The following is a 27028-nucleotide window of genomic DNA, read 5'->3' as shown; positions in this document are numbered from 1 at the left end:
GAACATGTTCCCAAGATAAACTAATCCCCTCTGCCTACGTATAGGAGGGTACTGCAGATGCTATCACCGAAGATAGACACAATGTTGGAATAACTCAGCGGGTCAGGCAGCTTCTCTGGAGAAATATGAATAGGTGACATTTTGAGTCTGAAGAAGTCGACCCAAAAAGCCACCTGTTCCATTTCTCCAGAGATGCTGCCTGACCCGCTGAGTTACTCCAGTACTTTGTGTCTATCCTCTGCCTATGTGATCCATATCCCTCTATTCCCAGCAGATCCATGCTGTGTAACAAAGGCTCGTGTTAGTTTAGTTTCAGAGATACAGCATGTAAACAGGCTCTTTGGCCCACTGAGTCCGCGCTGGCCAGCGATCACCTATACACTAGTTCTATCATACAAACTAGCGACAATTTACAGAAGTCAATTAACCTGCAAACCTGTACGTCTTTGGAATGTGGGAGAAAAGCAAAGCAAATGGAGAAAACCCACGTGGTCACAGGGAGAACGTACAAACATTGTACAGGCAGCACCCGTAGTCAGGATTGAACTCGGGTCTCTGTGAGGCAGCAATTCTACCGCTGATGTCAGGCTGATTCTTTTGACATCAATAGAAGAGTGTGTGCGTGTATTTAATTGAAAGATACAGCGTGAAAACAGGCCCTTTGGCCCACCGAGTCATTAAATTATGCATTTGAAATATTGTTCTTTGCAGCTAAAGATGTGCATGAAACTACAGCTAGATCAGTGTTTGTATGCTAATATTTATGACATGAGCTCCCTTTCAATTGGGTTGAAAGGAAGTGGCAGACAGAAATAGAGAAGGTGCACTTCAGAACCTTCCAGAATAATGAGGTAACAGAGATGGGGAAGCAACAGCGATTTACATTTATATTAAGTACACAGTACAACGAAAGGTGCTTCACAGCAACATTATCAAATAACTTTTGATGCCTAGTCAAGGACAAATTGTCCAAAGCTGAAACCTTGTCATGGTGTTTGGGGAATTTAAGTCGTTAATTAATAAATCTGAAATATGAAGCTTGGAACAGTAATCGTAATAATGAAATTACTGCTATACAAATCTATCTGATGCTTTACGGAAATGACAACTGCTGCTCTTACCGAGTCAGGCATACCCATGACTCCAGACATGCAGGATGTTTTTGACTCCTCTTAACAGCCCTCTGAAGTTCATAAGTTCTAGGAGCAGAGTTAGGCCATTCGGCCCATCAAGTCTAGAGTCATAGAGAGGCCATTCGGCCCATTGTCTAGAGACATAGGAATCAGAGTGCGGAAACAGGCCTTTTGGCCCAACTTGTCCACACCGGCCGACATGGCCCAGCTACACTAGTCCCACCTGCCTGTGTTTGGTTCATATCCCTCCAAACGTGTCCTATCCATGTACCTGTCTTAACTGTTTCTTAAATGTTGGGATAGTCCCAGCCTCAACTACCATCTCTGGCAGCTTGTTACCCCTTAGATTCCTATTAAATCTATTCCGCTTCACCTTGAACTTTGGTCCTCGATTCCCCCACTTTGGGCAAAAGATTCTGTGCATCTACCCGATTTATTCACTCATGATTAAAAGATCACCCCTCATCTCCTGCTCTCTAAGGAATAGAGACCCAGCCTACTCAACCTCTCCCTATAGCTCAGACCCTCTAGTGAAATGGGGACAAACTTCATTCTGGCTTGTTACGGAGAAAGGTAAATCTCTTCTATTTTTGTGGCCGTAAGATTAATGGTTTCCAATAGTGATTTGCTTTGCTTGGTATGAATCAATCATTAATCGTAGCATGAATCAGAACAACAAGTGGCTTGTCACATGAGGGATCAATGCAGCCAGTGCTTTTCCTTGTAGACAAAAAGGTGCCGATACGTATATAATTGTTCACGTGATGCTATTGGTCCCTGTACATTAATGAATATAGAACAGTACAGCACAGGAAAAGGCCCTTCAGCCCACAATGTCTATGCCAAACATAATGCCAATAAAAACTTTCATTTGGCTGGGCGGTGGGAGGCACAGTGACGCAGCGGTAGAGTTGCTGCCCCACAGCACCAGAGAACTGAGTTCAATCGTGACCACGGTTGCTGTCTGTGTGGAGTTTGTACGTTCTCTCTTTAACCCCGTGGGTTTTCTCAGGGTGCTCGTTTGTCTCACATTCCAAAGAGTGGCACGGTGGCACAGTGGTAAAGTTGCTGCTTTACAGCGTCAGAGATCTGGGTTCGATCCTGACTACGGGTGCTGTCTGTACGGAGTTTGTACGTTCTCTCTGTGATTGAGTGGGTTTTTGTCCGAGTGCTCCGGTTTTCTCCCACACTCCACGACATACAGGTTTGTAGGTTAATTGGCTTCGGTAAAATTTGTAAATTGTCCCTAGTGTGTAGGATAGTGCTAGTGCACGGGGATTTCTGGTCGGCGCGGACTCAGTGGGTCTAAGGGTCTGTTTCCACGCTGTAGCTCTAATCGAAGCCCCTGAGGATTGGGAATGCTCAGAGTCTGCTCCATGTCTGTGGCTTCGGAAGAGGTTGAGGCCAATATGAGTGATGCTTGTTGGGATGAGGAGATGCGGGCGATATGGGTGGTCATAGAGTGTGGTAACAGGCCCTTCAGCCCAACTTGCCCATGCCGACCAACATGTCCCTTCTACACTAGTCCAACCTGCCTGCGTTTGGCCCATTGCTTTCTAAACATATCCTAACCATGTACCTGTCCAAAGGTCTTTTGAATGTTGTGATAGTATCTGCCTCAACCTGCTCTGGCAGGAAAAAAAACCCTGCAGATGCTGGTTTAAATCGAAGGTAAACACAAAATGCTGGAGTAACTCAATGGGTCAGGCAGCATCTCAGGAGAAGGAATGGGTGACGTATCGGGTAGAGACCCTTCTTCAGACTGAAGTTTTTTAGTATGGCTGTAGGATGTGGGAGGAAACTGGAAACCCAAGCGGTCACAGGGAGAACGTGAAAACTTCATACAGACTGTACCCGAGGTCAGGATTGAACCCGGTTTTCTGGCGATGTGAGACAGTGGCTCTATCCTCTGCACCAGTGATTCGTCAAGATCATCTCCTTGGCTGGCTGACCTACCAACCTGCACGACTTTGCAATGAGGGAGGGGACAGCATAGCAGAGCATCCAGAGAAACCTCGCACAGTTACAGGGAGAACGTGCAAACCCTACAGGCAGCACACGAGGTCAGAATCAAATCCACGTCGCCAGACCTGTGCAGTAGCAGCACAACTAACCGCTGTGCCCGATCACTCTGTCTGTTCACAATGAAGATGTGAACACAGATCACACACTCCCAGTCAGTTCAGGGAAGGAAGGGGTTGTAACACAGCACCCACAAAACAATAGACACAAAGTGCTGGAGTAACTCAGAGGGCTAGGCAGCATCTCTGGAGAACGTGGATAGATGATGTTTCCAGCTGGATCCCTTCTTCACACCCACAAAATGATTCTGTAAGTGGTGTTATATTGGTGTTAGTATTAGTTTATTATTGGCATGTGTACTGAGATACAGTGAAAAAGTGGAAGGATTGTATAGGAAGCTATAGATGCTGGTTAATACCAAGATAGACACAAAGTGGTGGATTAACACAGCGGTTCAGGCATCATCTCTGCAGAAAAGGAAGGATTGTAATGGATTATAGCAAATTCTCCTCTTGGCACAGGCAGAATAAAGGGAAATGTTTTTTTTTTTACAGACGCAATGCTCAGAATGATCAGACAAACAAGTTTGTGTGGCCCAGATTATCAGAAGAAAATTAAAATCTTCATCTATCTGTTTCTTGGAGGATGTGCTGATGTTATTTGGTACTGACTGGGCTTTTCCCCTCCCAAACATCAAATCTTTGGTGAAGCCATTCTCATTTCTGGTTTGACAAGATGGAAACATAGAATCAAAGAAAATAGGTGCAGGAGGGGGCCATTTGGCCCTTTGAGCCAGCACCGCCATTCATTGTGATCGTGGCTGATCATCCACAATCAGTAACCTGTGCCTGCCTTCTCCCCATATCCCTTGATTCCACTAGCCCCTACATGATTCTCCACCACAACAAAAAAAGGTGAGGTAATTTCTGATTTAAATTACTCTGGGCTTGATTGTGTCCCGTATGCGGTGAGCAGCACTACACTGTCTCCTTGATGAGTGCAGATAATCTTTGTAAACCCTGAAAGAAGAAGAAAGATGCAAGTTAGGAACACTAATCAAATTATTTGAACGCGAAGGCAACCTATTGTACAAAAAGAGCTAGTGCTTATATATCATCTAACTTTGCATCTCTATATGCAATGAGATATTAATTGAAGCAATGAGATTATCTGTTGAAGTAGAAAATGTAAGTTTTAGTTTTCAAGCTTTAGTTTCGTTGAGAAGTACAGCATGGAAACAAGCCCTTCGGCCCGGGCTGTCCATAGCGACCATCGATCATCTGCTCCACTAGGTCTGTTATCCTAATTTCTTAACCACTGGGGGCCAAAAGCCAATTAACCTAAAAACAAGCAAGTCTTTGGGATGTGGGAGGAAACCGGAGAGCACCCTGAGAAAACCCACGCGGCCATAGGGAGAACGTGCAAACTCCACACAGACAGCACACAAGATCGGGACCAGTGGCTTAGATGAGAATGATTGTAGAGGTTGGGAGGAGCAGGACCCTGGAGGGATTTTGAAGACAAATTGTGTTGTTCCTTCATCGGGAACCAATGTAAGATGACAGTGAAAGGCCTGGAAAGAGTGGGTACGGAGATGATGTTTCCAATAGAGGGAGAGTCCAGGACCAGAGGGCAGCTCGAATGTAGTCCTTGCCCTGAAGAATCCATATGTGACTATCTTCCTATGTTCTGGCGGAAGGTTATGACCTGAAATGTGGACACAAGGAATAGGAAAGGTCTGGAGGGACAAGGGCCAAATGCGGGCAGGTGGGACGAGTGTAGATGGGGCATCTGCAAATGCAACCTGCCTCAACCAGCACCTCTGGCAACTTGTTCCATACACCCATCCTGGGGGGCCTCTAGCCTCTCGATACATGAACTTTCAACCACCTTGCAAGCATGCATTGGAGAATGTGGGCAGTGTTTACCTGGTCTATTTGTTCAGGTGTGGAAATGGAGAAAGCAGCACGCACGTAGGCACAGGGCGCTGAGCTATCAACCATGAATACTTGACCGGGAACAAACAGCACCTGAGGGGAGACAAACCGAGGCAACGATTACACAGCAGCCACCTCCCAATGACCGATTACACTCACCAATGATAGCTTTAATCATGTGTGAAGAAAATATACATAGAACATGGAACAATACAGCACACGAATTGTTCGTTCGGCCCACAATTTCTACTTTATTTAGTTTAGTTTATCTTCAGTGAAAAGCTTTTGTTACGTGCTAACCAGTCAGAGGAGAGACATTATTTCAATCGAGCCATACACAGTGTACAGATACATGTGAGAATAATGTGAATAACGTTTAGTGCACGTTAGTCCAGTGAAATCTGATCAAAGATAGTCCGAGGGTCTCCAATGAGGTAGACAGTAGTTCATGGCTGCTCTCTAGTTGTTGATAGTATGGTTCAGTTGCCTGGTGACAGCTGAGAAAAAAGTGTCTATGAATCTGGAGGTGTGGGTTTTCACACTTCTGTACCTTTTGCCTGATTGGAGAGGGAAGAAGGGGGAGTGACCAGGGGTGAGACTCGTCCTTGATTGTGCTGGTGGCCTTGCCGAGGCAGCGTGAAGTGTAAAAGGAGTCAATGGAAGGGAGGTTGGTTTGTGTGATGGTCTGGGCTGTATCCACAATTCTCTGCAATTTCTTGTGGTCATGGATGGAGCTGTTCCCAAACCGTGCAATGATGCACCCCGATAAAATGATTTCTACAGCGCATCTGTAGAAGTTGGTGAGAGTTGTAGTAAATCTAATCTCATCTACCTGCACATGATCGTTATCCCTCCATTCCCTGCAGTTCCACACGCCTATCTAAAAGCCTCTTAAACGTCACGATCGCATCTGCCTCCACCACTACCCCTGCCAGTGCAGTTCAGGCTCCCACCACTTCCTGTGTAACAAAACCCTGCCCCGCATATCTCCATTAAACGTTCCCCTTCTCACCTTATAGCTGCACTCTCCCATGTTGGATATTTCCACCCTGGTGACAAGGTTCTGACTATCTACCCTATCCATGCCTCTCATAATTTTATATACTTCTATCAAGTCTCTCCTCATCTCCAACATTCAGGAGAAAACTAGACTTCTCTACTTCTAACCTAAGATGGTTTTGCAGAGAAACTATGGACGTCAAATCCTCGGTACACGAGGGGTCGAATACCAGGGTGAATTATGCCCTGAATCAAAGCTGGACTAATTACGTAGGAATTGAAGGTTTTTTAAAGATGCATTATGGAAACAGGCCCTTTGGCCCACGGAGACCATGCTGACCACCGGTCACCAGTTCGCAATATCTCTACGTTATCTCACTCTCTTACCCTAAACACAAGGGGTAATTTAATGCGACTGATTAATCTACAAATCTGCTCGCCTTTGGGATACGGGAGGAAACCGGAGAACCCAGAGGAAACCCACGCGGTCACAGCGAGAAGGTGCAAACTCCACACTGATAGCACCCGAGGTCAGGATCAAACACGGGTCTCTGGTGCTGTGAGGCAACAACTCTACCAGCTGTGCCACTGTGCTGTCCTTTGCAGAGAAACTGTGGATATGTTGTTATAGCTGGTAGAGCTACCGCCTCATCACGCCAGACACCCGGGTTCGATGCTGACCTCGGGATCGTTGGTGTTTGCACGTTCTCCCTCTGAAAACGTGGGTTTCCTCCGAGTGCTCAGAGACGTGCAGGTGTGTTGGTTAAAATTGATCTCTGTAAATTGCCCCTAGTGCGTAGGTAGTGGATGCGAAGGAGAGAAGGTGGAGTGGAGACGTGTGATTGTAATAGACGGGGGTGAATATGGCAGGGTAGGGGGGTGAAGTGGTGGGTCTTCGAGCCAGCACCACCATTCAACGTGATCATGGCTGATCATTCTCAATCAGTACCCCGTTCCTGCCTTCTCCCCATACCCCCAGACTCCGCTATCTTTAAGAGCTCTATCTAGCTCTCTCTTGAAAGCATCCAGAGAGTTGGCCTCCACTGCCTTCTGAGGCAGAGAATTCCACAGATTTACAACTCTCTGACTGAAAAAGTTTTTCCTCATCTCCGTTCTAAATGGCCTACCCCTTATTCTTAAACTGTGGCCCCTGGTTCTGGACTCCCCCAACATTGGGAACATGTTTCCTGCCTCGAACGTGTTCAATGCCTTAATAATCTTATACGTTTCGATAAGATCCCCTCTCATCCTCCTAAATTCCAGTATATACAAGCCTAGTCGCTCCAGATGAAGGACAAAAGATGAAAGATTAAGATTTTGAAGAAGAGTAGGATGGAAGAGGAGTGAAACAGTGGCGCAGCAGCAGTGGTTGCCTTACAGCGCCAGAGATCTGGGTTCGATCCTGGCTACTGGTGCTGTCGAAACAGAGTTTGTGCTTTTGCCAGGTGACCATATGGGTTTTCTCTGGGTGTTCCGGTTTCCCCCAAAGACGTGCAGGTCACAGAGTGATATAGCGTGGAAACAGGCCCTTCGGCCCAACTTGCTTACACTGGCCGACATGTCCCAGTTACACGAGTCCCATCTGCCTGTGCTTGGTCCATATCCCTCCAAACCTGTCCTATCCATGTACCTGTCTAGTTGTTTCTTAAATGTTAGGATAATCCCTGCCTCAACTACCTCTTCTGGCAGCTTGTTCCATACACCCACCACCCTTCATGTGAAAAAGGTACCCCTCAGATTCCTATTAAATCTTTGGTCCTCTGGTCCTCGATTCCCGTACTCTGGGCAAGCAACTCTGTGCATCTACCAGATCTATTCCTCTCATGATTTTATACAGCTCAATAAGATCACTCCTCATCCTCCTGCGCTCCAAGAAGTAGAATCCCAGTCTACTCAACCTCTCCTTATAGCTCAGACCCTCTATCCCTGGCAACATTCTTGTAAATCTTCAGTGTACCCTTTCCAGCTTGTACATAGATAGAAACATAGAAAATAGGTGCAGGATGAGGCCATTCATCCCTTCAAGCCAGCACCGCCATTCATTGTGATCATGGCTGATCATCCACAATCAGTAACCTGTGCCCAACTTCTCCCCAATCCCTTGATTCCATTAGCCCCCAGAGCTCTATCTAACTCTCTCTTAAATCCATCCAGTGATTTGGCCTCTACTGCCCTCTGTGACAGAGAATTCCACAAATTCACAACTCTTTGGGTGAAAAAGTTCCTTCTCACCTCAGTTTTAAATGGCCTCCCCTTTATTCTATGACTGTGGCCCCTGGTTCTGGACTCCCTCAACATTGGTAACATTTTTCCTGCATCTAGCCTGCCCAGTCTTTTTTATAATTTTATATGTCTCTATAAGATCCACTCAATCCTTCTAAACTCCAATGAATACAAGCCTAGTCTTTTCAATCTTTCGTCATATGACAGTCCCGCCATCCCATGGATCAATCTCGTGAACCTAAGCTGCACTGCCTCAATTACAAGGATGTACCCTTTCTATACTCAACACTCTGACTGATGATGGCCAACGTGCCAAACGCCTTTATGACCACCTTATCTACCTGCGACTCCACCTTCAAGTAACCATGCACCTGCACTCCTAGATCGTGTAGGAAAATAACTGCAGATGCTGGTACAAATTGAAGTATCACAAAATGCTGGAGTAACTCAACGGGTCAGGCAGCATCTCAGGAGAGAAGGAATGGGTGACGTTTCTGGTCGAGACCCTTCTTCAGACTGATGTCAGGGGAGGGGGCGGGACAAAGAAAGGGTGTAGTTAGAGACAGGAAGACATAGAAAATAGGTGCAGGAGTAGGCCATTCGGCCCATTCAATATGATCATGGCTGATCATCCAACTCAGTATCCCGTACCTGCCTTCTCTCCATACCCCCTGATCCCTTTAGCCACAAGGGCCACATCTAACTCCCTCTTAAATATAGCCAATGAACTGGCCTCAACTACCTTCTGTGGCTGTTCCAGATGTCAACTTCTCTACATCGGCGAGACCAAACGCAGGCTCGGTGATCGTTTCGCTCAACACCTTCGCTCAGTCCGCCTTAACCAACCTAATCTCCCCGTGGCTCAGCACTTCAACTCCCCCTCCCACTCCCAGTCTGACCTTTCTGTCATGGGCCTCCTCCATTGTCATAGTGAGGCCTACCGCAAATTGGAGGATCAGCATCTCATATTTCGCTTAGGCATCTTACACCCCAGCGGTATGAACATTGATTTCTCTAACTTCAGATAGCTCCTCTGTCCCTCTCTTTCCCCTCCCAGTTCTCCCACTGTCTTCCTGTCTCCAACTACATCCTATCTTTGACCCGCCCCCCCTGACATCAGTCTGAAGAAGGGTCTCGACCCAAAACGTCACCCATTCATTCTCTCCTGAGATGCTGCCTGGCCCGCTGAGTTACTACAGAACTTTGTGATGCACTTCTAGATCCCTCTACTCTACAACACTCTCCAGGTCCCTTCCATTCATGTGTAGGTCCTGCCCATGTTAAGACTCCCCAAAATGCAACATCTCACATTTTGCTGTATTAAATTCCATCAACCATTCCTCAGTCCATCTGGCCAATTGATCAACATACTGCTGCAATTTTTCACAGCCATCTTCACTATCTGCAAAACCACCCACTTTTGTATCAACCAAATCATTGATGTAGATGACAAACAGTAACGGGCCCAGCACTGAACCCTGAGGCACACCACTAGTCACAGGCCTCCAGTCTGAGTAGCAACCTTCCACCATCACCCTCTGCTTTCTTCCATGCAGCCAATTTTTTTAATCCATTCAGCTATCTCTCCTTGGAACCCATGCGATCTAACCACCCAGAGCAACCTACCATGCGGAACCTTGTCGAATGTTTTGCTGAAGTCCATCTGGACAACAGCTCTGCCCTCATCAACCTTTTTGGTCACGTCTTCAAAAAACTCAGATTCATGAGTTACAACCTCCCACCTACAAACCCATGCTGACTATCCCTAATCAGCCCTTGTCCGTCTAAATGCCTGTATATTCTATCCCTCAGAATACTCTTTCATAACTTTCCAACTATAGATGTTAAACTCTAATCTGTTGGTTAATTGGCTTCTATAAATAAATTGTGTGTCGGATCGTGCTCATCTACAGGGTGATCGATGGTCGGTGCGGATTCAGTGGACCAAAGAGCTTGTTTCCGTGCTGTAACTGTAAAGGCTAAAAGGGAAAGAAGGTTAAATGAAGAAGAGGGTAAAGCGTAGAGCGAGTGGGAACAACGTGAGCCACAACATTACCTCCTTTTGCACGGCTTTCTCTGAGATGAGTTGGTGAGTGTCCGGGATCCCCTTTAGCTTCATCCAGTAGAACATGCCAGCACTTGGAATATTCCAGTCAACTAAACCTGCAAGGACAGCAAGACAGTAAGTGTCCAAAGGTGTACGGGCGAGGAGAGGGACGTGGTGTCCAAGGAAGGAGGTGGCTAGAGGCCCGCAACAGCCTGGGACCTGCCTGGTACAGGCACCGCTCATAAGAACTGGAGCGTGGACTTTGAAAATGGCACTAAAACATGACGCCTTTTGCATGCGGGCTCAGTAGACTATTTCCGTACACCTGCTAATCGAGGATCGTGGGCAATACTCTACTGGACTGTTTGTATGATAAAGAATTTCACTGTGTTAGTACTTTGCACATGTGACAATAAAAACACCAATGGACCATTGAAGAATTGAGATCCTGTCTGACTGTCCACCTTGGTGCCGTGTTCCTGCATTATCCTCAGAATCCCTTGAATCCCTTAATGTCCAGCAAGGTATTGATCTGTTTTGAATGAACACAGTGACTGAATCTCTAGTCTTCTGGGAAGACCGGGTGGCACCACCAGCAGTGGCTGCCTCGCCAACAGTCTGTCTGTCCTTTCTTCTTTTTGTTAGTTATAGTATGTGTGAAGAAGTATGTTTTAGTGTTCCTTGGTTTATTTTATGTGGGGGGTGAAGGGGTGGGGGTTGGGGGATTTTTTTTTCTCCAATCTCTTACCTCGACGGAGATACGATTTTTTTCCGTATCTTATCTCCGTCCCCACTGCGGCCTAACATTGTGGAATTGGCGGCCTGTCCTGGAGACCGACCCGACACTCCATGCCGTGGGAGACCGCAGGATTTTAACATCGCGGAGCTTTAGATCCCTTTGCCGGGGATCGAAGCTCCAACCGCGGGCCCTGTGGACTTTAACATTGTGAAGCCCGCGGTCTCTGGTAAGAAGAGGCCAACTCGGGAGCTCCATGGCACGGAGAGTTTCAACCGCCCTGACGTGGGAATTTCGATCACCCCAATGGGGGCTTCGATCATCAGCTACGGGGGCTTTGATGGCCGCAGATGGTTTGACTGCCCAGAAAAAGATTGAACTTTATTGCCTTCCATCACAGGGAGGAATGTGGAATCCACTGTGATGGATGTTTATATTAACTTTTATGTGGTTGTGTCTCTTGTTGTTTTTCACTAAGTATGGCTGTATGGTAACTCAAATTTCACTGTACCTTAATTAGTACATGTGACAATAAATTGACCTTGACACCTTGAATTTCAAAGATTCATCTTTCTGTGTGAAGATATTTTGCCTCCTCACAGTCGTAAATGACATATTCTTATTCTGAGACTAACCCCTGGTTCTAGACTCATCCAGGGGTTTCAGTGTAACTTTTGTTCTAGAATTATCCTAGATGTTGGTATAGCCTGTGATTCTAGAACCACACGCGGGCTTCTTATAACCGCGTGTTCTAGAACTGTCCCATTTCCTTGCAACACCTAGTTTTCGAATAATCCAGGATTTCCACATAACCCCTGTTTCTAGAACAATCCGGGGCTTCATGTCAACCCCAGTTCTAGAATAATCCAGGGTTTCCACAAAATCCCCGGTTCTCGAACAATCGAAGCCTTCCTAAAAATTCCTGGTTTGACAACCCAGGCGTTCTACTCAGCCCCGGTTCTGAAATAATCTCGAATTTCCATGTAACCTGGTTCTGGACTCCTCATCTATGATTTCCATGTAACCCCTGGCTCCAGACTATGTCCAGGGGAGATGTCCAAGATATCCTCCTGTGTCCATCTTGCCCTAGTCTTATCGAAGTTATGGCCATAAAAGTTTACAAATGCCTCTACTTCCTTAGAAGGCTTAGGAAATTTGGCATGTCTCCAACAACGCTCACCAACTTCTACATATGTGCAGTAGATAGCATCAAAGTCTGGTTGTGGAACAGCTCCATCTAAGACCACAAGAAATTGCAGAGAGTTGTGGACGTAGTCCAGACCATCACATAAACTCCATCTACACTTCACACTGCCTCAGCAAGGACCAGTCTCATCCTGGTCACTCCCCCTTCTTCCCTCTCCCATCAGGCAAGAGGCACAGAAGCTTGAAAACACACACCTCTAGATTCAGAGACAGTTTCTTCCCAGCTGTTATCAGGCAACCGAACAGTCATTTCGCCAGCTAGAGTGTGGAACTGAACTGCTATCTACTTCATTGGAGATCTTTGAACTATCTTTAAATCTGACTTTATTGGACTTTATCTTGCACTAAGTGTTGTTCCCCTTATCTGTTCTCTGTGGGCGGCTTGAATGTAATCATATATAGTCTTTTCTTTGACTGGATAGCATGCAAACATACAGTAAGCTTTTCACTGTTCCTGGTTTATACTAAAGATAGACACGAATGGCTGGAGTAACCCAGCAGGTCAGTCAGCATCTCTGGAGGAAACGGATAGGGGACGTTTCGGGTCAGGTCCTTTATTCAGTCTGAAGTTACTCCAGCACTTTGTGTCTACAGTATTTAAGGAACTAGAAGTTCTCCTCTTTAAAAAAAGTGTGCATTCTAATCTTTGCAAATGGGGAATATTGAGAGTTGGAAGACAATCCTGAAGTTAAGGTAAGTTTATTGAGTGTAAGAGTCAGGAAGTCGTGATGCAACTTTATAGGACTTTGGTTAGGTCACATTTGGAGTATTGTGGGCAGTTCTGGTCGCTCCATTACAGGAAGGATATGGAGGCTTTGGAAAGGGTGCAGAGGAGGTTTACTGGAATGATGCCTGTATTAGGGGGTATTAACCACAGTGGGAGGTTGGAAAGACTTGCATTGTTTTCTCTGCAACATGGAGGTTGTGGGGAGACCTGATAGTGTCGCAAATAAATGATGAGAGGCACAGAGGAGACAGTCAGAACCTTTTTCCCAGGACTCAAAATTCAATAGAAGAGAGCACAGCCTTAAGTTGAGGGGGCACCAACTAGAGAACGGTCCTGACCTATCACCTACCTCATTGGAGACCCTCGGACTATCTTGTATTGGACTTTACTAGACTTTATCGTACATTAAACGTTATTCCCTTATCTTGTATTGTGCACTGTGGACGGCTTGATTGTAATCGTGTATATCCTTTCCTGTTGACTGGATAGCTTTTCACTCTTCCTCGGTACACGTGATAATAATAAACTTAAAAGCTTAAAGGAGATGCAGGGTACGTTTTACCACACAGTCGGTGGAGAGTGCCTGGAACACACTGCCAAGGGGTGGTGCTTGAGGCAGATATGATAATGGCATTTAAAAGACTTTTGGATAAGCACATGGATATGCAAGGAATGGAGGGTTGTGGATCACGTGCAGGTTGGTAAAGAGTTGGCCTTGGCATCATGTTCGGCACAGACATTCTTAACCGAATGGCTTATTGTGTTTCAGTTTTAGTTTTAGAGACAGAGCACGGAAACAAGCCATTCGGCCCATCGAGTCTGCGCCGACCAGCGATCCCCTTACACTGTGCACTATCCCATACACTAGGGACAATATACAATCTTTACCAAAGCCAATTAACCGACAAACCTGTATGTCTTTGGAATGTGGGAGTAAACTGGAGCACCCGGAGGAAACCCACATGGTCACAGGGAGAAAGTTGAAACTCCGCACAGACAGCACACGTGGTCAGGATTGAACCCGGGTCTATGGCGCTGTAAGGCAGCAACTCTAGCGCTGCGCTACCATGCTCTGCCCTGTTCCACCGTGCAGCCCCTACTGTTCTACTGTGCTGTGTACTGTTCGATGAATTTACTGATGTAAAGCCAACACATGCACTTCCAGGTCAGTGGATTCACCAGAACAAACCATCAGGGAGCTAAAATACAGTGGCAGGATCACTTGTAAATTATGGTGTCAGGGGATTGATGTTAGTGCATCGGCAGAAATGTTTTTGAATTGGAGTTTCCTGTCTAGATGCCGTTTTAGCAACTGGTTGCTACAATCAATTTTGTTGTACCAAAGGGAATATTAGTCAGTTAAAGCACGTGAACTGAGACTGATTAGCATTTAATCTACGTAAAGAAAATTGTAGCATCTCATATGACATTGTTTCCAGGAAGTACAAAGCTCATCAGTCCTAATAAAATATTTTTAGCTGTAATGGCTGCATCAATTTAGCAACTTAGACAGCCGATCTATAGGCAGCGGGTTCTACAAACTGTAATTAGAATCACAGATGTGGAAACAGTCCAAACTGGTCCTTGTTGGTGCCGAGCATGATACCAAGTAAACTCATCTCCTCTGCCTGCACGTGATCCATGTTCCGCCATTCCCTGCATATCCATAAGTTCATATGTCAGAGGAGCAGAAATAGGCTACTCTGTCATTTGATCTTGGCTGATCTATCTCTCTCAACCCCATTCTCCTGCCTTCTCCCCATAAACCCCGACACTCTTACTAATAAAGAATTTGTCAATCTCCGCCTTTATTTTTAAATTGGGTATTTTTAATGACTTGGCCTCTGCAACCGTCCGTGACAATGAATTCCATGGATTCACTGTTGTCCGACTAAAGAAATTCCTCCTCATATCCTTTCTGAAGGTATGTCCTTTCATTCTGAGGCTATGTCCTCAGGTTCTAGACTCTCCCACTAGTGGAAACATCCTCTCCACATCCATGTGCCTATCCAAGATGACCATCTAAGCTCATCGCATTTGCTTAGGATTGATCGGTATCCTCAACCATTTCACTGTAACTGTAATGCTACAAAGCTACAACGCCACATTATGCACTCTGGTATTTTTCTTTTTGCACGACCTGTTGTACTTGCGAATGGCTTGATTGTACTCATGTAAAGTATGATTTAATTCGATAGCAAGCAAACAAAGCATTTCAGTGTATCTTGTATAAAAAAAGAAATTACTCGTACATCTCCTTTAAGATGTTGCCCTCTCACTTCAAATGTATGCCCTCTGATTATGTGACAATTCTATTCTGGGAAGCCGCTTCTGGCCTATGTATACCTCACATACTTTTATAAACTTCCATCAGGTCTCCCCTCAGCCTCTGATGCTGCAAAGAAAGCAATCAATCTGTCCGACCTCCGATAAGCTAATACTCCCTCACCCAAGCAATCTCCCAATGAATATCTTCTGCACCCTATCCGAAGCCTCCATGTCCTTCTAATAATGTGGTGACCAGAACTGCATGTCATGTTCCAAATGTGTCCTGACCAGAGTTTTATACAACAACTCTGGTCTGGACACATTTGGAACATTTACAGGGCGGTCACGGAGGCGCAGCGGTAGAGTTGCTGCCTTACAGCGAATGCAGCGCCGGAGACCCGGGTTCGATCCTGACTACGGGTGCTGTGTGGGTTTTCTCCGAGATCTTCGGTTTCCTCCCACATTCCAAAGACATACATTGACTTGGTAAATGTAAAAATTGTCCCCAGTGGGTGTAGGATTGCGTTAATGTGCGGGGATCGCTGGTCGGCACGGTCCCGGTGGGCCAAAGAGCCTATTTCTGCGCTGTATCTCTAAACTAAATAAACTAAAACTAACAACCATTTTTTCCCATGCTCTATGTTCATGCTGGCTTGCAGGTTGATAACTTTGAAATGGAGATAAAAGGGAGTCAGATAAGGAGTGAAATGTAAAGCCAGAGGGAGGGATATTGGTAGAAGGAGATAGGGGAGGTGGGAAAGACGGGCAGGATATTGGGAGAAATGGGTCTTTACTGGGGTGATGGGGAGACAGAAAAGTGGGGGTATGGATATGCGAAGACCGCTGTTACATAAATTTAGAGAATGCAATGTTAATACCACTCGGTTGCAAACCCTACCTTTCAACCATCTTTCTGCAGACAACTGCATGGCATCCCTCTGCTTTCTGTAGAATTCAACCACTCTATCGTGGAAAGAATGGAGAAAAGGACAGTTCAAAATCAGTCACCAGTGTTGTAATATGTCAGGGATTAAACAGCGGATTAAATTCCCCACCTGCCGTTACGGGATTTAAATTTCTCTCTCAAACTCATTAATCTAGGCGTCTAGCTAACTCTAGTTTATCGGTGGCATGGTGACGCAGCGGTGGAGTTGCTGCATTACAGCGCCAGAGACCCGGGTTTGATCTTGACTATGGGTGCTGTCTGTACTGAGTTTGCACATTCTCCCTGTGACCTGCGTGGGTTTTCTCTGGGATCTCTGGTTTCCTCCCACATTCCAAACTCGTACAGCTTTGCAGGTTAATTGGCTTCTGTAAAAATGTAAATTGTCCCTGATGTGTTGGATAGTGCTAGTGCGTGGGGATCGCTGGTCGGCCAAGACTTGCTGGGCTGAAGGGCCTGTTTCTGTGCTGTATCTCTAAACTAAACTACTTACTAAGGGGAGGAAATCCAATGTTTCTACGTGGTCTGGCATTTGTACAAATTTAGATCCAATCATCACCTTCCAACCTGTGTTGCTATCGCTACCCTTTTCTCTCCCATCTAACTCCACTTGCCAATCAACCCTACATTATATGGAACCACCTAGCATTTGCCAGCTCCTGCCCCACTCCTCCCCCTCACCCCTCCAGTCCAGACGAAGTGTCCAGACACGAAACATCGACTGTCCATTTCCCTCCATTGATGTTGCCTGACCCTCTGAGTTTGTTTGTATGTGCTACTAGCCTAGTTAGCTATCATCTGGCCACTCATATCATATGTGGACATTTAATGGTGGCATTGCCTGTGATTTTCATCTCTTGTGAATGAATAAATAAAATAAAATAAAAACACAACTAACACATTAATTTAGAGATACAATTTAGAGAAGAAGGGTCTCGACCCGAATCGTCGCCCATTCCTTTTTCTCCAGTGATGCTGCCTGTCCCGCTGAGTTACTTCAGCATTTTGTGTTTATCTTCGATTTAAACCAGCATCTGCAGTTTTTTCCTACGCATAAGAGGAGTTGAATGTTACCGTGCAACCTTTACCTGTCAATATGCTGCAAGAATCCACTCTGTCCCCACTGTTGCAGGAGCTCGGCAACCATGAGCTAGGATGGAACATATGTTAAAATTAACATTGGGTGAGCAACAACGCCACAAGCTTTCCTCAAAGTTAGCAAGACAAAGGATATTGTGACTGACTTCAGGAAGTGAAGCAGTACACACCCATCGACAGCGTCGAATTAATTAGTCAAAAGCCTCAAGTCATAGTCATACAGCGTGGGAAACAGGCCCTTCGGCCCAACTTGCCCACATCAGCCAACATGTCCCATCTACACTAGTCCAATCTGCCCGGGTGGCCCATATCACTCTAAACCTGTCCTATCCATGTACCTGTCTAAATGTTTCTTGAACATTGCAATAGTACCAGCTTCAACTACCTCTTTCAGCAGCTTGTGCCATGCACTCACCACCCTTTGTGTGAAAAAGTTACCCCTCTGGTTCCTATTAAATTATCCTTCCCTCCACCCCCCCCTCCCCCCCCCCTCCCCCCCTCCCCACCCTTTGTGTGAAAAAGTTACCCCTCTGGTTCCTATTAAATCATCCTTCCCTCCACCCCCCCCCCTCCCCACTTCCACTGTGTCCCTGCTGACAAACAATCACCGCGTACACTAACACTATTCTACACACTCGGGACGATTTACATTTTTTGTTATGAAAGTCAATTAACCTACAAACTTGCATGTCTTTGTAGTGTGGTAGGAAACCGGAGACCCGCAGGTCACATGGAGAACATCCAAACTCCATGCAGACCATAGTCAGGTTCGAACCCAGGTTTCTGGCGCTGTAAGGCTGCAACTCTACCGCTGCGCCACCGTGCCACTCCGATCAATTCCTTTTTACAAAGATTGTGACAAGGAAGTCCCATTTTCTGAACACCAAACTCTGCATCCTGAAAACATGTTCATTCCAATTAATCAGGATTTGTCACAAAAGTTTTATTGGAAAATGACATGATGGAGAAAATTCTTCAAGGATTTGAACATTATCATATAAATCTGGCGTGCAGGTTGAAATTCTGGGCTTTTGGAAGGGGTTTGAACATAAAATGAGATGATTACAGAAGTGCAATTTGTAGACACGAGGAATTGCAGATGCTGGAATCTTGAGTGAAACACAAAATGCAGGAGGAACTCAGCTGGTCAGGCAGCATCTGGATGGAATGGACAGATGTCGTTTTTGGCCAGGAACCTTTTTTACTGACAGTCTTCTCCAGTTTGAAGAAGAGTCCCGATCTGAAACATTGCCTGTCTGTGTCCATCTAGTTGCTGCCCGATCTGCTGTGTTCCTCCAGCACTTAATGTTTTGTAAAACACTGGTCATTGATAAAAATAAGCATGGTTTAATGCCTGGAACATTTTTCATGTTGTTTCACATTTTACACAACTTTTCTTGACGCACAGTATTTGTAAAAACATAATACAGTATGTTGTTAATGAAATACGATTTTCAAAATTGTAAAACTGAAATGTTATTAGTTTTTAACCTGCAGCTTTCAGAGAAAAGCGAAGTGTCCTTCAAACCCAAGATGCACATTAGGCTTAAACATTGAAGTTAGCAACAATGAGAAGTTACTTTATTTGCTGCTAAGAGATGTACTGGGTGGCACAGTAGCGCAGTGGTAGAGTTGCTGCCTTGCAGCGCCAGACACCCTGATTCGATCCTGACTACGGGTGCTGTCTGTACAGAGTTTGAACATTCTCCCTGTGACCGTGTGGGTTTTCTCCGGGTCCTCCGGTTTGCACCCTTATCCCAAAGATGTTTATAGATTAATTGACTTTGGTAAAATTGTAAATTGTCCCTAGTGTGCAGGATAGCGTTAGTCTACAGGGTGTTCGCTGTTCAGCACGGACTCGGTGGGTTGAAGGGCCTGTTTCTAAGGTCTACTGTTTGTCGAGATGGATAAGCGGTTAGTCAAGATTGATTATGTATTCACGATGATTGATTCTCGTAATCAGTCAATGAAACAATTGAGCATTTAAATTAATTGATTATTTATTTGGCCAATTTGATTCTGACAACTCTAATGTACATTGTAAAAATGCCATCTGAGAAACCGAGCAATCTCTTGGGCCAATTGATTATTTGTCCTGTTACACTTCCAGCATTGCTAAGTTTATCAAGCCTTGTTCATCGAGGTATCAGCATGGTTATTCCATTCATGCAAAACATTTAACGCAGCAAAGTGTCTCAAGGTTTGACAGGAATGTTCTTAGCAAAAAAACCACATCGACTTGGTTTATTATTGTCACAATGTACCACCATACAATGGAAAAATCTTGCAACCAACCATAAGTCATAGGAACAGATTAGGCCATTTGGCCCATCGAGTCCAGTCCGCCATTCAATCGTGGCTGATCTATCTTTCCAATCAACCCCATTCTCCTACTTTCTCCCCATAACCTTTGACACACTCACTAATTAAAGACCTGTTAATTCTCTGCTTTAAAAATACACAATGACGGCTTCCACAGCTGTTTGTGGCAATGAATTCCACAGATTCACCACCCTCTGGCTAATGAAATTCCTCCTCATCTTTCTAGAGGTACATGCTTTGTACATACCCTCTGGTCTTAGACTCAGATACAATAAGTGGTGCAGTGGTAAGAGTTGCTGCCTTTCAGCACAAGAGAACTGGGTTCAATCCTGACTTTGGGTGCTATCTGTAGAGTTTCTATCCCAAAGATGCGCAGGTTTGTAGGTTAATTGGCATTTGTAAATTGTCCCTAGTGTCTAGGATAGAACTCGTGTACTGGGTGATTGCTGGACTCGGTGGGCCAAAGGGCCTGTTTCCAAGCTGTATCTCTAAACTAATCTAAAGGTGCTGAAAAAACATCAGCTTAAAGACTCTCCTACTTGTCTTCAAAGTCCTCCAGACAATTCTTCCTCCCATTTCAAAGATCTCAGAATCTTCTCCAGTTCCCATTCTTGAAAATTCTCAAACAGTCTCTTCATCATTGACAGATGTGCCTTCATCTGCCAAGGCTCCATCAATTCTATTCCTATTTCCCTTCCTTGAAACTTTCCCTCCTGGCCAGATTCTTGTTTATCTATCCTAATCAAGGAGCATTTTCATCCTTCTTCCCCGCCGTTAACAGACTAATGAATGGTCCTGATAAACGCGAGGGTGCAGTTCCGACCATTCTAACCAGCTTCATTGTGGTCCTTGGACATGTTTGTTAATCTGTACTCTCTCTGTAACTGTACCACTATCACTATATTTTACATTCTTGTATTTTCCTCTTTGCACTGCCTGTTGTACCAGAGTGTGGCTTTATTCATGTATGGTACGATTGGATTGGCGTTTGACAGGTCTGGGCCTGCAGTCGCTGGAGTTTAGAAGAATGAGGGGGGGACCTCATTGAAATGTAGCGAATAGTGAAAGGCCTGGATAGAGTGGATGTGGACAGGATGTTTCCACTAGTGGGAGAGTCCAATAGGTTTCAGTGAGATCCCCCCCATCATTCTTCTAAACTAATACCAATTTTGGAATCTCAAAATTATAATAATCTTATTTGGAATTTTCCATGTCTAGAAAGAATCACTATCTTTAAAGATGTTGGGGATAATACCATAGGTCTGCACACACAGAATTTTAAAAGGCGGCACAGCACCGCAGCAGTAGAGTTGCTGCCTCAAAGTGCCAGAGACCTGGGTTCAATCCCGACTACGGATGCAGTCTGACCGGAGTTTGTACGTTCTCCCAGTGACCCTGGGGTTTTCCTCCAGGTGCTCTGGTTTCCTCCCACACTCCAAAGACAGGTTTGTCGGCTAAATGACTTTGGTAAAATTGAAAATTGTCCCTAGTGTGTAGGATAGTGTTAGTATACGGGTGATTGCTGGTCGGCGTGGATCCTGTGGGAGGAAGGACCTGTTTCCACGTTGTATTTGTAAAGTATAAAGTAAAGTTTGATATTACTCACCTGTGTGAATGTGCTAGTGTGCATTGTAGAGACTTGGATGTGGAGAACGACTCGATTGATGAGTTGCTTCGGACCAGTTACGAATCCTATCCGCAGCCTGTTAAAATACAATGTAAGACCAGATACATAAGCAGACAGTCGGCAGGTCGGGCAGATCTGTGGAATGAGAAACACTTAATGTTTCAGGTTGGAGGTCTTTCGTTGGAAGTGGAAAAGAGGCAAAACAAGTTCGGACACAGAGAATTGGAGTAACTCAGCGGGTCAGGCAGCATCTCTGGAGAAAAAGGACGTGATGCCCTTCTTCAGACCGTCATTGCCAACAAGGTTTTAAAAATAAATTAAATATATATATACTTAAGAGGAAGACGGAAGGAGGTATGGAAACATAAATGATTAAATGCTCTGTACAATTCGATGCCTTGAACTACTGACGAAGGATGAGTCAAGGTTGAAATGATGCAGATTGGATTTGAACAGCATTACTTATGAGGCATCTCCTTCAAACTTTGCCATTCTCACCTGAAAGTTAGACCCTCTGCTATTGCATTTCTGCATCCTGGGAAAAAGCTTCTGCCCATCTACCCTATCCATGTCTCTCATCATTTATATCCTTTCATCAGGTCTCCCTGCAACCTCCGGCATTCCGGAGAAAACAATCCAAGTCTGTCCAACTTCTCCCTGTAGATAATACCCCCCAATCCAGGCATCATTCTGGTAAACCTCCTCTGCTCCCTTTCCAAACCCTCCACTTCCTTCCTTCTTGGTGTGACCGGTACTCCGAATGCGGCCTAAAAAAGTTCTATAAAGCTGCCAATGGAGACATATGGAGATGAAAATGAAACTTTATCCAAGGGTGGGTTGTTTGGACTCAGACGTCTCAAATATTTGAGGCTCATTTCATTATTTAAAAAAAGAGGAATGATAGATTTTGCTTTTCACATTAAGTAGCTAGATGAACATAGTGTTATTTCATGATCAAGAAGGGCACAGGATCCACAAGCCGCACATCTGCAGCACACATGCTGCACCATTTCAGACACAATTTCTACACTCGGCCCTCATTGATGCCGCCCGACCTCGTTCTTCTCTGGGGCTGTACATCCATGATTGCAGACAAGCTGTTTGGGGGTTCCTGGGGGCGATTGTCGAGGCCAAAGCTAAAACTGCTGACGCTGCCACAGTTGGGGCATTTAGCAACTGATGGTGATCGTGGGAGGGGAGCTCATACTGTCACTTCTGTGTGTTCCCAATCTACAGCATCGAGACTCTCAACACTCCAGCACTTTGTGTTCTATGCAAGATTCCAGCAACTGCAGTTCCTTGTGTAAAGGCACTACAACGACATTTAAAAGACATTTTAACAGGTACATGGAAAGGAAATGGGCCAAACGCAGGCAGGTGGGACGAGCCGAGATGGGGCACTTTCAATGATTCGATGATACTTTATTGTCACATGTACCTTGACACAGTGAAATGCTTTGTTTTGTATACAACCCGGTAAAAATCACACAACAGACCTCACCTGGGCAGTACACACGAACGCCACGTTTCTGGTGCCGACTAAGTTACAAAAGTTCACTGAACAGTCCTATCTGCTACCTGCCGCTGCACATGGCAGCTGCCCGCCCGCCGGCTCCCCCCATCGTTCCCGACGGCCCACCTCGGTCTCAATACTTCATCTCACTCTCAGGCCCCTCCTCACTCTTGGTGAGGCCGGTGGCTCGGGGCTGTGTTCGAGGTCTGCGGTGGGCAAGCCGGGCCTGCCGCCAGGTCCTCTATCCTCAGCGAGCGATCTGCAGCCCTCTGAACGAGTCCTCGGTCCGTCGTCAGTCCAGTCAGCACAGACACATTGGGCCGAATGGCCTTTCTGTGCTGTGTGACTCTATGACTACTCACGACTGTGATGGACACTGAATACTGACCTTAATGCCAAGATCCCACAACAATAACATATTTTAAAATGCAATGTTGACTAAACACCTTACCCTGAAGACAAGATCTTGGAGAAGGAATCCATCCTGATTACTCGCCCATCTACATCCATAGAAAGGAATGATGGAGCCCAGGGCTGCAAATGAAATAGAATGCACAAGAAGTTTATAAAGGTATGGGAGGCATAGAGAGGGTAGACATTCAGAACCTTTTCCCCAGGTTGGAAATGTTAAAGACAAGATGGCATATCTTTAAGGTGAGAGGGGCAAAGTTAAAAGAAGATGTGCAGGGAAAGGCAGAAATTAACAGATTCTTCATTAGTACCGGTGTCAGGGGTTATGGGGAGAAGGCCGGAGAATGGGGTTGTGAGGGAAAGATAGATTAGCTGTGATTGAATGGCGGACTAGACTTGATGGGCCAAATGGCCTAATTCTGCTCCTATCACTTAAGAACTTTAAGCCAGAGTGATTGGATGGCAGAGTAGATGATGGGCCGAATGGTTTAATTCTGTTCCTATAACATATGAACTTTAAGCCAGTGATTGGATGGGAGAGTAGACTTGATGGGCCGAGTGGCTTAATTCTGCCCCTAAAACTTATGAACGCTTGTTTTTAAACAGAGGATGGTGGATGCCTAGATGGAGGGTATTGATCATAAGTGCAGGTTGGATAAAGTCGAATTGATTTCTCTGGAGCGACGGAGATTGAGGAGAGACCTAATAGAAGTATGTAAAATGATGAGTGGCGTAAATAGGGTAGATAGTGAGGACCTTTTATCCCAGGGTGGAAATGCTAATAGACTAGAGGGCATAAGCTTTAAGGTCAGAGGGGGAAAGTTTAAAGGAGATATCCGGGGCAGGTTTTTACACAGAAAGTGGTGGGCTTCTGTAAATTGTCTGTAGTGAGTAGGACAGAACTAGTGTATGGATGATTGCTCTTCAGCACAGACTCGGTGGGCCGAAGGGGCTGTTTCCACGTTGTATCTCTGAACTAAATTAAATAAACTAGTGTGACAATGAACAAAGTTAGCTATGTCCGACATTTGGAGTCAAGAGTGTTCTATTGTCAGATGCACACTGAAACCGAACAACAAAATTTACAAAACTAACACCAAACTCCTGTAACCCCGTCCATATAGCTGCTTAATGAATGCAAACTTCTTGATATTTTACCTTTTCAAACTGCAGGAAGAAATAAGGATCATCCTCAATTATCAGTAAATCATATTTTCTGGCAATCTGCAATGAAACAAGAGCATAGGTTAGAAATTATTGATTGGCAATGTTTGGACACAGGACAGAAATGAAAAGACAAAAGGTGTGAGATAAGGGATAGACGAAGTGGGGATTGTGAAGCTGGTCGATGCGGACTCCGTAGGCCAAAGGGCCTGTTTTTGTGCTGTATCTCTAAACTAAACTTCTTCTTCTTTCGTGTCAATCATTCAAATGATACATCACTGTCATCGTTTGTCCTGAAAAGGGCGCAAGCTTCTGGCGACAATCAGTGGGAGCCTCATTTCTACAATAAATGATGGCGCTAGCAGAATTAGCTCAGGACACTTCCAGTTTCCAGCCCCACGACATGGACGCTTCTGCTACTAAACTAAACTAGCTTCATTTTATACTTACTTTCTTTTAATGCAGATTTTTTTTAGAGTATGGAATTCAGTTTTGGGCACCATGGTATAGGAAAGATGTTGTCAAGCTAGAAAGGGCACAGAGAAGTTTTATGAGGATGTTGCCAGGACTCGAGGGTCTGAGGTTGGGAGAGGTTGAGCAGGCTAGGACTTTATTCCTTTGGATTGCAGGAGGATGAGGGGTGATCTTACAGAGGTGTACAAAATCATGAGAGGAATAGATCAGAGTCTCTTGCCTAGAGTAGGGGGAATCGAGAACCAGACTTAGGTTTAAGGTGGGGGGGGGGGGGGGGGGGAGCATTAATAGGAATCTGAGGTGTAACTTATTTTTACACAAAGAGTGGTGGGTGTATGGAATGAGCGGGCAAAGGTGGTAGTTGAGGCAGGTACAATTGCAATGTTTAAGAAACATTTAGACAGGTAGGATAGATTTAGAGGGATATGGTTCAAATGCAGGCAGGTGAGACTAGTGTAGATGGGACATGTTGGCCGGTTTGGGTGAGTTGGATCGAAGAGCCCATTTACATGTTGTTTGACTCTATGACTCTATGGTGAAATAGCAGAAAAAACGGGCCATTCGGCCCAAAGAGTCCACGTCGACTAGCGATCACCCTTACACTAGATCTATCCTGCACACTAGGGACAATTTACAGAGGCCGATTAACCTACAGACCTGAGCCTCTTTGGTATGTGGGAGGAAACTGGAGTTCCCGGAGAAAACTCACGCAGTCACAGGGAGAACATACAAAATCCGTACAGACATCACCCATAGTCAGGATCAAACCCAGGTCTCTGGTGCTGTAAGGCGGCAACTCTACTCCTGTGCCACTGAATAATACAGAGGGAGATCATTTGGCCCATCAGGTCCATGTTACCAATCACATTAGTCCCGATCTCCTCTCCAGTTTTCTTTTTACCAATGCAATTTACTCACATGCCCCATCCATTTTGATTCATTTTGCCATAACCTAGATTAAGGGATAATTTAAACCAGCAATTAATTTACCAGCATATCTTTGGAACGTGGGAAGAAATCCGGTTTCCTCTCACATCCCAAAGACATGTGGGTTTATAGGATAATTGGCCTCAGCAAATTTGTCCCGATTGCCTCGGGAGTCAATAGAAAAATGAGATAATTTAGAACTAATGACCGCGTGGGTTTTCTCCGGGTGCTCTGGTTTCCTCCCACACTCCAAAGACGTGCAGGTTTGTAGATTAATTAGCTGAAAATTATAAATTGTTTCTAGTATTTTGGATAGTGCTAGTGTGCAGGGTGATCGCAGGTTGGCGTGGTGTCATTGGGCTGAAGGCCTTGTTTTCATGCTGCAACTTTAAACTAAACAAAAAGACTGTTGCTTCTGAATATTTTTAAAAAATTTCATCTAAGTGTATTAGAAGGCGGAAGGTGTGTTCTGTTTTTGGCGAAGTTGGAAAGGAAGTCTTGAAACCTCTGGGAATAGGAGAGGAAAGTTTGGGTAGGAAAGGTTTAGGAGGAAATGGGCCAAATGCGGGCATGTGGGACTAGTGTAGTTGGGGCATTTTGGTAGGCGTAGGCATGTTGGGCTAAAGTGCCCTTTTCCTTGCTGTATGACTCCATTACTCTAATACAGATCCACCACCGATTTTCTGGTTACTGGTGGGCCGGCCCAACCTTTAAACCGGGTGCTACAAGGGAACCGGTTCAAGGATCTGACTGGTAGAACAGAAAAAGGCTCACTCGTCTGCTTAGTTACAAATCAGATTTATTGGCAAGAGAGAGAACAGAAACAATACTTGTATGGTATGCATGGGGTTTCAGTTTTACAGCAGCACACCTCCCTCGCTCTCTCTCTCCCTGCCTCCGTCCGTGGTGCTGATCGCAGCCCGTCGGTGAACCTCTCTCGTACCTACCTTCAGAACTTACCTTCTGGCTTACCGGCGCCTGCCTTTATACAGGCAGAAATCAGCCGTTGAAATAACTGTCGGTAAATCCATTAGCGCTTCTCCCAAATTCAAACTGCACCCAATGGCAGGGGACTTCATCCGAGCAAGGCCCCCCCCCACCCCCACCCCTGGAAACAAAGAGTTACCGGCCGCAGACTGGTGTGTAAAGCAATACACACAGCGCTACAAACTTGGCGCGCAAATGTAATACACGCAGCGCTACAGACTTGGCGCGCAAAGGTTTAAACAGAGCGCTGTCGGCTTAGCGCGT

General features: G+C 45.4%; 1 protein-coding gene across 2 annotated transcripts in view; it reads right to left on the bottom strand.

Annotated features, from left to right (window-relative positions):
* Positions 1–755: 755 nt before the first annotated feature.
* Positions 756–27028, bottom strand: part of aadat (aminoadipate aminotransferase) — a 49626-nt gene continuing 23353 nt past the window's right edge. For both annotated transcript variants that reach the window (XM_078432131.1, XM_078432138.1), the window contains 8 exons: positions 24371–24436; positions 23253–23335; positions 21268–21364; positions 17330–17391; positions 16197–16261; positions 10371–10477; positions 5084–5185; positions 756–4174 (listed from right to left, as the gene is read on the bottom strand). In XM_078432131.1, coding sequence (XP_078288257.1) covers positions 4133–4174; positions 5084–5185; positions 10371–10477; positions 16197–16261; positions 17330–17391; positions 21268–21364; positions 23253–23335; positions 24371–24436 — 624 coding nt within the window. In that variant the 3' untranslated portion in view covers positions 756–4132. The remainder of the gene's footprint in view (positions 4175–5083; positions 5186–10370; positions 10478–16196; positions 16262–17329; positions 17392–21267; positions 21365–23252; positions 23336–24370; positions 24437–27028) is intronic.

Source organism: Rhinoraja longicauda, chromosome 3 (genome assembly GCF_053455715.1).
Source record: "Rhinoraja longicauda isolate Sanriku21f chromosome 3, sRhiLon1.1, whole genome shotgun sequence".
Lineage (NCBI taxonomy): Eukaryota > Metazoa > Chordata > Chondrichthyes > Rajiformes > Arhynchobatidae > Rhinoraja > Rhinoraja longicauda.
Note: the sequence above shows the minus strand (reverse complement) of the source record. Positions and strands in the feature narration are given on the sequence as shown.